The sequence below is a fragment of the Triturus cristatus genome, chromosome 3_1, assembly GCF_964204655.1.
Source record: "Triturus cristatus chromosome 3_1, aTriCri1.1, whole genome shotgun sequence".
NCBI lineage: Eukaryota > Metazoa > Chordata > Amphibia > Caudata > Salamandridae > Triturus > Triturus cristatus.
In genome coordinates this window covers 954,213,083-954,228,781 of record NC_140583.1, presented here as the reverse complement: position 1 = coordinate 954,228,781, position 15,699 = coordinate 954,213,083, and the positions used below count along the sequence as shown (strand labels likewise).

Genomic DNA, 15,699 nt, shown 5'->3' with positions numbered 1-15,699 from the left:
GCGTTAGAAACACAATTGGCGAACTAGCTGATTTTTTTTTAAAACATGTTTTTATTGCAACATTTTCAGCAAAATAACCATCGGGGCAACCGGCACCCCCCTACAATCTCCGAGCACACCCCTCGGTTTAGCAATTCACACAGCCATTTAGCCCACATCCCGGGGGCCGGGCGGCATATATAGACAGTTAAGCAAAGTAACACAACTATCGCCTCATAGCGGTGCCTGGTCCATGCCCCTTGGGAGCCTCTGCTTTTCTGTCCAATCAGATTCATTCCCCATCCAACTCGATATAACACTACCCTCCTACCTCAGGAACTCCCCCCCCCCCCTTCCCCTCACACCCCACCCCCCAACTGCTGCTGATGTGGCCCCTCCAGTGGTCCCTAACTCTAAGTCGTGCCATCCGTCAGAGGTTACATCTATTTTCCTCAGCCTCAAGGAACTCCGCTCTCCTCGCGCTCTTGTTCCGCCCGCTCGAGCCGGCTATCCTGCAGGGCCTGCCCGATCATCTCCCAAGCCCTTACCCACTCTAACCCCTTTTCATTGTCCGCCTTAATCGCCTGCCGCCGTCTAACTTCACTCTCGCATCTAGACCATTTTAACAACTCTGATATCCACCGCCCGATTGACGGGCCCTCCCGGGACTTCCAGTGCCATGTAATTTCTCTCTGAGCCAACATGAGCCCCAAGTCAATAAATTTGCTCGTCACTTTCGTCTTCTTTGTGTGAGGGAACCAGAGCAACAAGCACGCCCCCATGTCAAACTCCACCTCCCGGTCCTTTATAGTATTCAAGATCTCTCCCACCTCAGCCCAGTACGACCCAAGCTTCGGGCACCCCCACAGCATATGATCTAGTTCAGCTCCCAGTGTGAAGCAGCGCGGGCAAGCGGCTTCCTGCACCTTAAAGTACCGGCTAATCTTTCCCGGGGTCAAATATGCCCTATGGAGGATGAAGAAATGCACCTGCTGAAAGCGGGCATTCCCGCTACCCTTCCATGTCCTCCGCATAATGTGGCTCCAGATCGTGTCCGGGATGGGTTTGCCTATGCTTTCCTCCCACCGCTCCTTCAATGCCGCAAGCGGCTCCAGCCCCTCCTGCAGCAATCTAGCCTGTAGGCATGTCACCGCCTTAATTGTTCCCGCCGCCATCACCACGTACTGACAGGTCAGTGCCGCAGAGGGTTCCGCCAGCCCCTCTCTCCAGTGTTTTTGTATCGCCGCGCTCACCGCCGCGTGTAGGAGAACTCCCATCCGGGAGGCCAAACTGCTCCTGCAAAACCCCGAAGGGGGCCAGCACCCCGTCTATGTAGAGGTCCCCCACCATCTGCAGCCCCAGCTCTTCCCACTCCGCTAGCGGGGACCAGTCGCCTCCATGCGGCAGTGCCGTCAACATCCCCAGCGGGATCTCCGGTGCATAAGGTCTCACCGTCTTTGCTCTCCTCATGCCCCTCTGCCAGCATAGCCGGAGAGTCCGCGCCTCGATGGATAAATCTCTCAGGTCCAATTTCTGTTGCATGACTATGTAGGACAGGACATGCCTTTGGATGCCAGTCCCTCGTCCCAGCTCCGGGCCTCGGAACACTCTGGCGACATTCTGTGTCAGCACTTGTAGCTGCGCCGCCAGGTAGTATAATTCAAAATCGGGGACCGCCAGTCCCCCCTCTAGTTTAGGCCGCATCAGAGCTGTCAGGGCTACCGGTCGCCGTCCCGTCCCCCATAGGAAGCCGATGACCTGCGACTTCAATTCTTTGAAGATCCTCTGCGGGATCCATATCGGCAGTGTGCGGAAATAATAGAGCAGTCGGGGCAGAGCCACCATCTTCAGCAACGCGACCCAGCCCAGCACCGAGAGCGGGAGGGCAGCCCAGAAGGCCATGCACCCCCTCAAGGCCCTTATGCAACGCCCTACATTACCGTCCAAGAGATTTTCGACGTCGTGGTATATCCGGACTCCCAGGTAAGTAAAGCACTTAGCTTCCCATACCACATCCCGAGTGGGAGGGCAATATGGGACATCTGCCCGCAGCGGGAAAACACAGGTTTTGGTCCAATTGACCTTGAGGCCCGAGAGCTCACCGAAGCGCGACAGCATCTCCACAGCCCCCACAGTCACCGGAGTCCTCCAGGTACAGCAGGAGGTCATCTGCGTACAGGGAAATATGATGCTCCTCCTCCCCACATCGAACCCCGCCGTACACCGCTCCTGTCCGTGCTTGTGCCGCCAAAGGCTCCATCGCCAAGGCGAACAGGGGAGACAACGAGCAACCCTGCCGTGTGCCCCTGCGCACTGGGTAAGCTGCGGACACGACCGCTCCCAGCCGCACCCTGGCCGTAGCAGAGGAGTAAAGGACCCGTGTCCAACGTCTAAACCCCTCCCCCAGGCCGGACTTCTCGAGCACCGCATCGAGGTATCCCCATTCGAGGCTATCGAAAGCCTTCTCGATGTCTACGGAGAGCACTGCTGGCCGCTGCTCTGGACCCCAGACGCTGTCCATGATACGGACCAGGCGGCGAATATTCCAGGCCGTGCTCCTGGTGGGGATAAAACCGGCTTGGTCCCCGTGAACCAATTTGGTCATGTGCGGTAGTAATCTAGTGGCCAATATGCGACTCAATATTTTGTAGTCGACCGTCAGCATAGACAAAGGTCTATAAGACGTCACATCCAAGGCATCCCTGCTGGGCTTCAACAGCGGCACCACCAATGCCTCCCTCATCGACTGGGGGAGTCTCCCCAGCTCCATGGCCTCAGTGTAGACCAGCAAGAGCCTGGGCGCCAAGGCATCCACAAACTGCGCGTAGAATTCGATCGGCAGGCCATCTACCCCCGGCGTTTTATTTCTGGCCATCTGCTTAATAGCCACCCGAATCTCCTGCAGCGTAATGGGTCCGCCCAGCACCGTCGCAGTTTCCGCATCTACCCGGGGGAGGCAAAGATTCGCCAGGTAGTCAGTTATCTCGGAGTTCTCCACCCCCAACTGGCTCTCATAGAGGACCGAATAGTATGACCTGAACCGCTGGAGCACCGTCCCCTGCGAGTAAACCACCTCCCCCCGTCTCCGTTCTAATGCTCAGGACCGGGCAGCCCCGGGGTTCCGGGTTCGCTAGTCTAGCCAGTAGCGTTCCTACCTTGTCCCTTTCCGCATGCACTCTGACTAGATACCGCTTGTAGTCAAAGCCCCGCAGCCGCTCAGTTTCCGTCGCTACCACCTCCTTCGCCTCAAGCAGCCTGTCCTGTAACTCTGGTCGCTCAGGCCTACGCTGCTCCAGATCCCTCAACACCCCCTCCGCCTTCTCCAGAGCCGTCAGGATGGTAGTCCTCACATTCGCAAATGTACCCATACAAACGCCTCTGGTCACCACCTTCATGGCATCCCATTCCATCGCCCTCGTGGCAGTGGAACCCTCATTCTCCGTAAAGTACTGCTCTACGCCCCGCTGGACCGCATCACTAAACACCGGATCTTCCAATGCCTCCGGCGCCATGTCGGGACCGCCGATCGCGGCCGCCGCCACTGCACCGTCCGCAGCAGCGGGTTGTGGTCTGAGATAGTTCTAGTGAGGTACTCCGTGTGGGCCATCACGGGCGCCAAGTCCCGGCTGCACAAAATGGCATCTATCCGAACGTGCAGCGCGTGCAACGCGGAGAAGAAGGAATAGTCCCTGTTTCCCGGATGCTGCTCCCTCCACAAATCTATCAACCCCACCTCTCCTGCCAGTCCGCACTGTGCGCCTCTAATCGGCGCACCGGCGAGTCAGCCAATGGCGGATGCGACCGGTCCAGTGCCACATCAGTGATCGAGTTGAAGTCCCCTCCTATCAATATGGGGCCCGCCAAGAAGTGCGCCAAGGAACCCGTCAAGCTAACAAAAAAGCGGGCCTGGTCCGTGTTGGGGGCATATATACTGCATAAGGCCACTTCCTGACCATAGAGCTTCCCCCCCTACCGCCACAAATCTACCCTCCGGATCCACCAGCTGATTCGTGGCCTGGAATGGGATTCCTGCCCGCACCCATATCAACACTCCCCTGGCAAACGCCGAACACGTAGTCCCAAACACCTGGCCACGCCATCTCCTCTGCAGCGCAGTGAGTTCCTGTTGAGTTAAGTGAGTTTCCTGCAGGAGTGCGATTTGTATGCCTCGCCTCACCAGGTGGGCATGGACCTTGTATCGTCTAGACATAGTGCGGAGGCCACTAACATTCCACGTGAGGCATTTCAAATTAGGTAACGTCCCCATTACAACCAGAACCCCCCGAGCTCACCAATATCCCCGGCCCACCTACAGCAGCGCAACAGAACCCCGCAACCAAAACAACCCCACAAACTTCCCCCCCACCCCCCCCCCCACCCACTCCCCAGAACAGGACCTAATAATGCACTATCAGCCCCCATCCAAACCTGCAACCCACCAAACCGTCTCTACTCTGTGGTCGTCTCCACAGAAAGCCTTAGGGGCAGCTTGAGGGTGATTCAGAACCGACCCAGGGCAGGCCAAGCCCCCCGCCCCGCACCCACCATCCCCGGAATGTCTCAGCACCATACCTGCAAATCCGCCGAGCACCGGGACCCCCAGCCAGACCCGGAGTCGCAAATGTGGCCCCACCCTCCGCATCACCCTTTAAATAGTCCATCCGCCGTCTGCGGGGTGACCACCGGCCCCCCGGAGCTGTCAACCTCCGACATCACTCCGCCGGACTGCCCGGCCTCCTCGCCAGAGTCCGAGCCCACTGGAGTCTGCTCCCCCTGAGAGCCCGTTATGATCGCCGTCGCAGCCAGCGCCCTCTGCCTGTCGTCTGCCATCTGTCCATCCCGCTCCGCTCTCTGAAGTTTGTTGCGTTTGCGGATACGTTGAGATTTCCGCACTTGGACCGGTTTCTGTCGCTCCTTGTCCTCCGTCCTTCCCCGGGCCGTGCCAGCACGATACGACTCCAGCCATGTCCACGCCTCAGCGGGGGTCTGAAAGAAGTGGGTCGTCCCGCCCAGGATAACCCGCAGTTTCGCTGGGAACAGCAGGGAGTACTGTAGGCCCTCGATCCGCAGTTCCTTTTTCACGGCCAGAAAGGAAGCCCTGTTCTTCTGTACCTCCTGCGTGTAGTCTGGGAACACCGTGACCGAGCTGTTGGCCACCTGAAAGGGGCCATCTGCGCGCGCCTTCTGGATCAGCAGGTCCCTATCCCTATAATGCAAAAGCCTGACCAGCATGGGTCTGGGAGGGCGTCCCTGCGCCGGCGGGCGAGCCGGGACCCTATGCGCCCGCTCCAGGGAGAAGAAGGGAGAGGCCCTCCGGGGCCACAGTCTTCCTAAACCAGTCCTCCATGTATGCCACGGCGTCATCCCCTTCAACTTTTTCCGGCAGGCCCACTACCCGCACGTTATTTCTCCGATTGCGACCTTCGGCGTCCTCTGCTCGCTTCTCCAGCGTCGCCAAACGGCCCAGGATATCAGCGAGTTTGCGTTCCGTGGTCGCCGCCGCTGGCTTGAGCTCCCGGATCGACACCTCATGGTCTTTGACTCTGTCCGCCAGTTTGGCATGATCGGCCCGCAAAAGTCCCAGCCCAGTAGCAACCTGCGCTATGTCCTGATGCAAGGCCTCCTTGGTCGCCGTGATTGCCTCCAGGATCCCATCCAGCCGTTTGTTTAGGCGCCGTTCCTGCGCTGTGTCCCCCGGGTCATCGTGGGGTCCTCCAGCTGTGGCCGATGCCGCCGCCCGACCGTGCCCAGGGGGCACATGCGGCGCGACACCCTTCGTGGTCATCCCGCCCTGCACCAGCTCTAGTTCAGGGCCCCACCGGCAGGCAGGTCAATTCCACCGTCCGTCCACTCCGGGAGAGAAGATCCAGGGCCTGGCACCCGCTCACCGAGCTCAATGTTCTCCTCGGGGGCGGTCCGCTCCCCCAGGGCCCGGCGGCCCAACAGCCCGGAGTCCCTCCGCTCGCGGCCAACAGGTCGTCCTCCCGCTAAGGCCACCCGCCACTGGCGCAAGGGCCCTCCGCGGCCTCTCCCGGCGACAGCAAACAGCGCGGGCGCACCACCTTCCTGCTCCAGCGCCGGGGACGATCCCACTCGGTCCACCCCAATGGGCCAGCCTCACCTCCGGGGGGAGGGCGCCTCTCCGCGGTCTTCAGGCCCTCCGGTCCACAGCGCTCCCTCAGCCCAGCGCTGCTATCTCCTCAGGCCGCCATCGCCATCCGGCCGCCACCACCACCGGGCGCGAGTCGCCCGGCTCCGCCGCCAGCTCCTCCGCCGCTCCCACGCTCGTCCTCTCCGCAGCCCAGCAGCCGCATTCACCAGCGGGCAGGCGCTTTGCCCCGAAGTCCAGCGCCGGCTCCACTGTTCCTCCCGTAGTCTGCGCTGGGTGCCCCGAGGCGCGGCGCCCCGCACCAGGAGCCGGACTCCCTTCCCCAGGGCGCTGCACGCTCCGGTGGGGGAGGGGCGGCGGAATCTGCAGTCGCTGCCGCGGCGGAGAGCTCCTCACTCCAACACCGTGGTCCCGGAGCCCCGGGCAGCAGGCGATCAGCCCCGCCCCGCTACACCAGCGGCAAGCTTCCCCGCGGTCACCAGCCTCCGGCCGGAGCTGTTTACTCTTCGCCTCTCGGGGCCGCCGCCATCTTGTGCTGCAAACGCCGTTCGTCCCGCTCCGCGACCCGGCTCCAGCACCTCGCCTGGGTCCCCGCCGTCTCGTGTTCGGCGTCCACTGTCGTCCCGGCACTCAGCGCAGCAGGCTCGCGCCAGCTGCGGCGCGTTTTGGCCGGTTTTCAGGATAATTATTGGATTAGGCACGGAGCTGCAGGCTCACGCCGCCATCCCGATCGGCGTCCAAACCACGCCCCCTTGGCGAACTAGCTGATGTATGTAAGTGACCTGGTCCCTCCCTGTATGATGTGAAACATAAAAAGCGCCGAGTTGGTTGCCACGCAACTCAGGTAGCGTCAAGGAAAACCAGGGCAGCTGATAGAGCGCGATAGCCGTTCGTCCGTACTACGTTCTATGCTGACGTCAGACATATAATCTTCTAAGGAAACTAACGAGGAATGTGTCATGATGTTTGCTAGGCAACGGGAATTGCCGCCGAGAGCCAAAATAAGGAATCAAAATCCCTCCATTTAAATGCCTTCATACTGCTAATGCACCTAGTACTTTTCAACAGAAAACTAACGTGAACAGGGATTGAGCATTGTCACGCTGTTATGTGCCAAACCAATTACAAAAAAATAAATTACAAAAAAATCTTTTCTTTGCAAGTGAGACATACTGAACATTTTCCATTAGATGTTGAAAACAGTGTTTCATTTGCGAAGAGAGATTTCTGAATTTGTTCCTGTCCACATAACTGGTTTACAAATCATAGTGTTACTATCTCTAACTTTTGTTTGTTTTGGCTTGATGTGAAATAATTATTTTGTCCAATAACAGTATCAGAATATTTTATATGGATGTATTCTGATGTTTGTGTTGCATAGAGCTGTGTGCGACATGTCACAAATGCTTCTTGAAACTTTATTGAAACAAACTGTTTTCAACATCTAATGGAAAATGTTCAGTATGTCTCACTTGAAAAGAGAAGATTTTTTTGTAATTGGTTTGGCACATATAACAGCGTGACCATGCTCAATCCCTGTTCACGTTCGTTTTCTGTTGAAAGTACTAGGTGCATTAGCAGTATGAGGGCATTTAAATGGAGGGATTTTGATTCCTTATTTTGGCTCTCGGCGGCAATTCCCGTTGCCTAGCAAACATCCTGACACATTCCTCGTTAGTTTCCTTAGAAGATTATACGTCTGACGTCGGCATAGAACGTAGTCCGGACGAACGGCTATCGCGCTCTATCAGCTGCCCCGGTTTTCCTTGACGCTACCTGAGTTGCGTGGCAACCAACTCGGCGCTTTTTACGTTTGGTGTCATACAGGGAGGGACCAGGTCACTTGCATATATCAGCTAGTTCGCCAATTGTGTTTCTAACGCGGGTTCCCCACAGTAACTAAAGGTGGCACAGAAGCGTGAATCAAGACCGCTTGGAAGCAATTTGTTGCTTTTAATGAAAGTGAGTCTGCGAATAACACGTTGAAGCGTTTCCTTTTTTTGTTTGCTTTGCCAAGGTTATACAACTAAGCTTGTGTTTGTTATTTACCTTATAGACGCAGTTAGATTTTTCTAACAACTCCTGTTCCAAATTGGATTTGACGGCTACCATTCAATCCATCAAGTATTGTAGCTTACAAGTCAATTTTAAGGCGAGCCATGACCAGATCCTCATTCATCCATTCTTTAAGTAGTGTCCTCTGTGTTTGAGTTTATTCTTCGCAATTTTGAACCTAACACTGAGCCTGTCACCACTAGTCCCCTATTAGTGATGGCCTTTAACCGGGTGGTTTGCGCGGTTCAAATAGAGTTTATATGCAACAACCGCTTTCTTTACCACGATGGGAGCTCTATTTAGTCGGAACAAACTGTAGATCTGTTTCTGCATGTACTAATTTTATGAGTGGTCTTTTAATTATCCCCCGGTAAGTGACGAGTTCATCCCGGCAATTATGTTGCCAATAACTGAATCCATACGCATTACCCGCTTCCCTTACTATGATGAGAGCTCTAGTTAGTTTAAACATGTGTGTTTTTCCGGTTTTGAATTAAATTCTTTGAGTTGTCTTTCAATTAGCTCTTGGTTAGTGATGATTTCACCCGGGTAATTGCGTTACCATTAACTGAATCTCTACCACGATGAGAGCTCGAGTTAGTTTATAACTGCGTTTTACCCCTAAACAATTCACATGTCACGCTTGTACAATAATTTTGTTAGGGTTGAGTCGTGTTTCTTAGTTCCCAGAATTGTTGGTGGAGCTGTTTTCGCATTAATGGTGACGGGTTGATGATTGAACGTCATCCAATACCATTTGTTTGAATTTTTAGAAACTCCGCTGAATGAGTGCATCGGATCTACTATGTGTGAATATTAGGCCATCCTAGACCAACGGCTAGGTGAGTCATGGCCATCTCCATTACCACATTTTTTGTAGTATTGGGACCATATGTATTTGAGTATTTAGGACCAGCTTTTGACACGTACTTTACTTGCTCTTGTAGGTTGCCATTGTCAAATTTAAGTCCTGATGAAGACCCGCATGACGATTTAAGATCGCATATATAGGGTTAAAACGTCGACAGTACCTAGGACCAGTTCAAGACTCGGTTTCATATAGAACCTGAATTTTCCGTGGAAACTGGGTCATTGTGCTCTTTCAAATACTGGCCGCTTTTTATTCTGTATATAAAAACTTTTGTATTCACTTTGTATATATTGTGCACTAATTGTGTCACTTTGTCACTGATTCACAAATTCACTTAAATCTTTATAACTTTGGTAGCCATACTTTGCAAAAAAAGAATGATATGGGTGTCGATATAAATGATGCAATTTATATATAAAGAACATTCTGCCACCCTACAAATCTGATTTCATTGTGATTTGTATACTGTCATTTCTTCATGTGGTCCTCTTAAACACAACTTTTCTTATGATTAGTTCTGTTTTCCTTTTTTTGATTAATGTACTTAGTTTCTTTTTGATCCAATCACAAAACAAAGCAATTGCTTGGATATACCCGACAGAACCACTGTATTTTGTATCATTTATACCCAGGTTCTGAGGGACACAGGGTCGCCCCATTGTTTACGTAATATAGCCTCATGCATATTGGCATATGGAGGCCCTGCAATGTAATCTGCGATTGCTGTGGGCCTACTAAAGGCGATGCCTTTAAGACATACTCTGCTTCTCTGAGGTAGCACAAGTAGACAGTCCGTGTTGGACGTCTGATGTCATCTGGTATGCAGCAAACTGTTCTCTTTATCATCTCAGAACTCACAATGGTGAGTGACACTGCATCTGTCTGGACTGTGGCTGCCATGTGGATGAGGTCCTTGGACAGAGCAGCAACATCCTCATGTGCACAATCCGCCAGCTCTAAAGGCCTTTTTGTCCTTGTTCATGGGCAAAAGAGTTCAACCAGTAGCAAACATCCTGTTCACCGTGTGGTATGGCAACAAGCAGAGTGGGGAGGGTTCTTCTGCCCTCTGTGTGGAGCTTTAGCAACAGCTGTTGCGTCGGGAAGGGGGGGAGGCAGCAGCCCTCATCATCTAGGCGGACTGACCCTGCAGGCATCTTGTTGACCACAAGTGATGTCCGCACCCCAGTGGTTCATCAAGGTCCTGTGGGTTGTTGCTGCTGAAAATACACATTGTCCAACCTTCTGTGCTCTAAAGTTTCCTTCTCGAGGATCTCTCCACAAGGCATTCAGGCTTCAATGGGACTCCAGTTCCTGTACGCTTCCTATCCATGCCGTGGGTCCTGAAGGTCAGGCAGGACCAAGCACAACTCGTACTGATAACTCCAGACTGGGCTCAATTGGTTTGACTTTGTGAAATCCTGACTAAAAATATGCCCTCTGCTTTGCTGCATTTGTGGGGTGGAAGGGGGTGGATGTGGGGTCTGTCATAAATGCAAAGCAGGGTGTTACCCCAAACCTCCACAATGTACAGCTCCATGCATGGAGATTGCGTGAACCCATCAGTGATTTCAAACTTCCTTCGGAAGTGGTGGAAGTCAATCTAGCTGCTTGCTATCCCTGTACCAACTGTTATTTCTTGACCAAAAAGGATTTTCCTGAGGGCCCTTTGGCAAAAGCTTTGCCTGTGTTTGCCAAGCAGCCACGTGGCCATCCCTCCATACTTTTCCCAGGCACCACTGACTCTTCTGCAGGGAAGGTCCGTTTTCCTGCTTACTCCTGCAGGCAGTCTGTCTAAAGACCACTCCTTAGACCCATCTCTGAAGGGGAAATGTATTGGTATCAATTCACCAAGTGAGAAATGTGCGGTTGAAAGTAGCAATCAATAGAAGATACTTTTCAGAAACGCTTTCTGGCTTTGTTTAACTACAGATTCCTCACGGCCCCCACTCTTCCACATCCTGTGGATGAACGTTAGGTTAATTAATAATATTCCAAACCAGAATTGCTCACTGCCATATCGCACCCCACCACATCGGAAGGCTCTGTAAAGAAAACAAAATAAACTGACGTCAGTGCGGAGGGGGTGGTACGTATACATACCTCCAGGTTGCCTTTCCTGAGGTGGGACAGTTGCTAAAGACTGGCACCAGTTCCGGTTCCAGTCTGGCATCTGCAGAGATTCACAAGGGCAGAAATACGGTTAAGGTATCCACCAGAAAGAATGTTACTCAAGGTAGGTATCCTATTCTTTATTGAACTGCTAGAGTTGACTAAATAAAAGCAGAATTCTCTGCATTTTACACTTTCTTAACTACAACAGTTTGTGAGTGACTTGCATTAAAGTACGTAGGATTTTGCAACAAATCACTAGCGCCATGTTTATTTTCACACTCAAGATTACTTATTTCACATATGTACAACCATACTATTCATTTTAAATGAGAGCAATAATTAAATTATTTGGGCGTTTAATGGAAATGACATTAGTCTCACCATATATTGTTAGGAATAACATTTAATCTTTTGTATTTAAAAATATTTTCTGCAACTTTATAAGGGAACTCTTCATTTAGCCTCTTCCCCTATATGGTCACGGAAACCCACATGACTTTAAATATGCTTTTAACATGCAGTAGATGGTATCTCATCTCAAATGGATTGGTTCTTGTGGACTGGATTGTTCTACTTTTTTGGGGGAACGGGGTTCCTACTAATAACTTTGTACCTTTCTTGTTTGTTTATCTTTGAATCTCTACATGGTGTAACCTGATGATCCCTAATAAGTAAACCAGTATCCAAAATATTTGGAAATAGTTTTAAAAATGGCTGTTCATGTTGACCTAGTTTATAACTTATGTATTTTTACAGACAAATGAAGTGAATCAAGGTGATGCCTTGGAACATAACTTCAGTGCCATGCATGCCGCATTAACATTACCTGTAAACCATCTGTACGCTGTGCCGGGGTTCCCCCAGGTGAGATGAGAATCTTAAAATTAGTATCTTTTTGTTTTGTTGTTTTTCCCCATCCGTGCAAAGGCAAATTAAACTTAAGTTTTGTGTATAGATGTTGTCCTCTTGATGCTACAGGAATTAAACTTGAGCTTCTTGTTTTTGGTTAAAAGGCACATGCATACTGTAAATAATTGCTACGCGGATTCAGTTATTTGGGTGTCAGACTATCACTCTGACATCCGTCGTAGTTTATCAGATCTACTCAAAATGTATGACAGTATTTTTTTAACAGATGTTTCCTTGAACACTTCATTGCGGGGTCATGCTACGTATTCCTATTTTTCCTCTCCTTTCACTGACTGATAGAGGGAAGTGGTATAATATTACTTCTAAACAACTCTGCTGTTTTGTACTGTGTAATAGGCATGCAATGTGTATTTTAACCCACGTTTATAGTGTGTATAAAAACACTCATAAATGTCCTCTAAACCTAACAAACGGTAATTGGTAGACATTTAATAAGTAAATTGTGTTTGTAGCACCTTTTTTTCCCTTTATTTTTATGTTAAACCCATTAAATGTAGCTTGTGTTGAATGCTTCTATAGAAAAGCATTGTGCAAGGCAGGGTCTCTTTCAAGAGCTTTGTACATGGTGGTTCTTGCAGCACTGCCTGAAATGGATACCCTTAATGACAGTTTGTTGTAAGGACAGGATCTGTTGAGCAAATTGGCTTCATCTCATTTTGGAGAATTGTGGCCCCCTTAAATGTGCCACATTACCTCCATTATACTAGTATTTCATCACAACAAAGTTGGGAGTGGGGGCATTGAATTTACTTAAAATATTACTGTAAGAGTAATCGTGGTTTTGTAGATCACTCCCCCGTGCCCCCCCCCCCCCCCCCCCCCCTCCCTCTGGTTTTCTTGAGACGAAGCAGGCTAGATCTGGCAGGACTTACCTTAAGCAGTTGTAGTTGTCTGTCGCTCTATCCTCATGGCTATTCTCTGATGTATGTATCTTTATGCTCGATCCAATGGGAGTAGCATATTAAAGTGGCAATCACAAGCATACTTCGGCTGCCAACAGTGGGCAGTATTGTGCCACCCTAAGGTACCTGCCACCAAACTTGTGCAGACTGCCATTGTGGTGCAGACAAATGTGAAAACACATGGCACACACCCTGTATGTCCCGCCCACAGACACTTCATGCAGTATATGTAAGTCACCCATACAGAAAACCTTATAGTCTGAATTGCAGAGGCCAGCACCGAGAGTGGTCCAGCTGTCTTGTTTTACCCCTGCCTCACCCCTCGCAAGTCTAAATGAGAACCATGAGTGCCTTTGACACAGGGCTTGGTCGCCCCACTCACTGCTGCCGCTCCTGCCTGCCTTTGCCGCCTCCTGCCTGCAGATTCCTTCGCTCGCTGCCCGCTGCTCCTGGGAATTTCCCACTGCTCCTGGGAATTGCCCGCTGCCCGCTGCTTCTTGGAATTTCCCGCCGCTGCCTCCCTGCAGCCCCGCCCCCCCTGTGATTCCATTCACCGCCCCGCTCCCGCCACCCAGCTGCTCCTCCCTCCCGGCTCCTTACTTATGACTCCTCCAGAGCGACAGCGCAGCGGACGCGCGCAGCTGGAGCGCCGATTGAGCGCCAAAGGTAAGCCCGTCCGCGCCTGGACCGTGCCCAGTGCCAGACCCCCTGGTCCTAGCCCTCACCAGCACACCCTGCACATCTACGACGCCAAAACCCTCCACGCACTCAACGCCGGCCGAAACACCGCCTGCTACTGAGCCACCCCGAGACGCACCCACGGACCATTCACCTGCCTGACCTGCCGCCGGCCTCCGACCCAACACCGCACCTGCTAAACCGAGCCCCAGCAACAAGCACCTGATGTGCATCCTGCTCAACACCTGCTCCGTTCACAGGCATGCCGTCGAACTCTGGAACCTCCTCGACTCGACAGCACCAGACATCGCCTTCCTGACGGAAACCTGGATGAACGCCTCCTCAGCGCCAGACGTCGCCATCGCCGTCCCGGAAGGCTACAAAATCACCAGGAAGGACCGCGTCAACCAGACAGGAGGAGGCATCGCCATCATCCACAAGAACACCATCCGCATCACGACCAACTCCGATAACACCTTCACCTCCGCCGAACACCTCCACTTCCAGATACACACCGACCCCAAGACCACGCTCAGAGGCACCCTCGTCTGCAGACCACCGGGACCACGCACACAGTTCAGCGAAGACATCACAGACTTCGCCATCAATTCCACCGACTACATCCTCCTGGGTGACCTCAACTTCCACCTGGAGGACAACAAGGACCGCAACACCACTGCTCTGCTGGACAACCTGGCCAACCTCGGACTCAAGCAACTGGTAACCACCCCTACCCACTATGCCGGCCACACGCTTGACCCAGTCTTCTCATCCAGCAAATACGTCACCTTCAGCCACTCCACCAATCTCCAGTGGACTGACCACAGCTGCGTCCACTTCAGCTTCAGTAAAACGACGACACACCACCACCCTCAACAAGCCCCCCGCAGGAGCTGGAACAAGATCACCGGCGACCAGCTCACCCACCTTCCTCAGCCAGAACCCCCCACCCCCACCAGCTCAACGGACCCCAACGAAGCCGCCCACAACCTCACACAGTGGATCACCAACTGCGCAGACTCCCTCGCACCACTGAAGAACCCCCCCAGAAGACGCGGCAGCAAGAAAGCCTCCTGGTTCACCGACGAGCTCATCACCTCCAAGAAGAACTGCCGCTCCCTGGAGAACACCTGGCGCACCAACCAGACCACAGACAACAGGACGGCCCTCAAACACGCCACCCGCAAACACCACCAACTGATCCGCGCCACAAAGAAGACAGCCTTCAAGGAACGACTGGACAACAACACCCACAACAGCAAGGAACTCTTCAGCATCGTCAGAGCTCTCCAACCCAGACGCCAGAAACAATGACATCACTCCCTCGCAAGACCTCTGCAACTCCCTGGCAGCATTCTTCCACGACAAGATCGCCAACATTCACAACAGCTTCGGCCCACCAACCACGAACCCCACCACCGAACCGATGCCCCCCACCGCCACCCTCCGCACCTGGACCCCAGTCAGCACCAAAGACACAACACGCACAATGAACACCATCCACTCCGGATCCCCTACGGACCCCTGCCCACACCACATCTTCAACACGGCCGACCACATCATCGCACCCCACCTCCGCGACATCATCAACACCTCCTTCAACACCGCCACCTTCCCGGAGTGCTGGAAACACGCCGAGATCAGTGCCCTGCTGAAGAAACCAACTGCAGACCCCTCTGACCTCAAGAACTACCGCCCCATCTCGCTCCTCCCGTTTCCTGCCAAAGTCATCGAAGACCGTCAACAGACCGCTAGCCGCCTTCCTCGAGACCAACGGATCCCTCGACCACTCGCAATCTGGCTTCCGAGCCAACCACAGCACGGAGACCGCCCTCATCGCAGCCACAGACGACATCAGATCCCTAATGGACAACGGGGAAACTGCGGCCCTCATCCTCCTGGACCTCTCCGCAGCATTCAACACTGTCTGCCACCGCACCCTGGTACAGCGCCTGAACATCACCGGCATCCAGGAGAAGACCCTGGAGTGGATCACCTCATTCCTCGCCGGAAGAACCCAGAGAGTCCGCCTCCCCCCGTTCCGGTCAGCGGCCACCGAAGTC

The 15,699-nt window shown here is 52.9% G+C and overlaps 1 protein-coding gene across 5 annotated transcripts in view; it reads left to right on the top strand.

Annotated features, from left to right (window-relative positions):
• Positions 1-15,699, top strand: part of RIF1 (replication timing regulatory factor 1) — a 442,844-nt gene that overhangs the window by 151,473 nt on the left and 275,672 nt on the right. For all 5 annotated transcript variants that reach the window (XM_085645596.1, XM_085645592.1, XM_085645595.1 and 2 more), the window contains one exon: positions 11,883-11,990. In XM_085645596.1, coding sequence (XP_085501722.1) covers positions 11,883-11,990 — 108 coding nt within the window. The remainder of the gene's footprint in view (positions 1-11,882; positions 11,991-15,699) is intronic.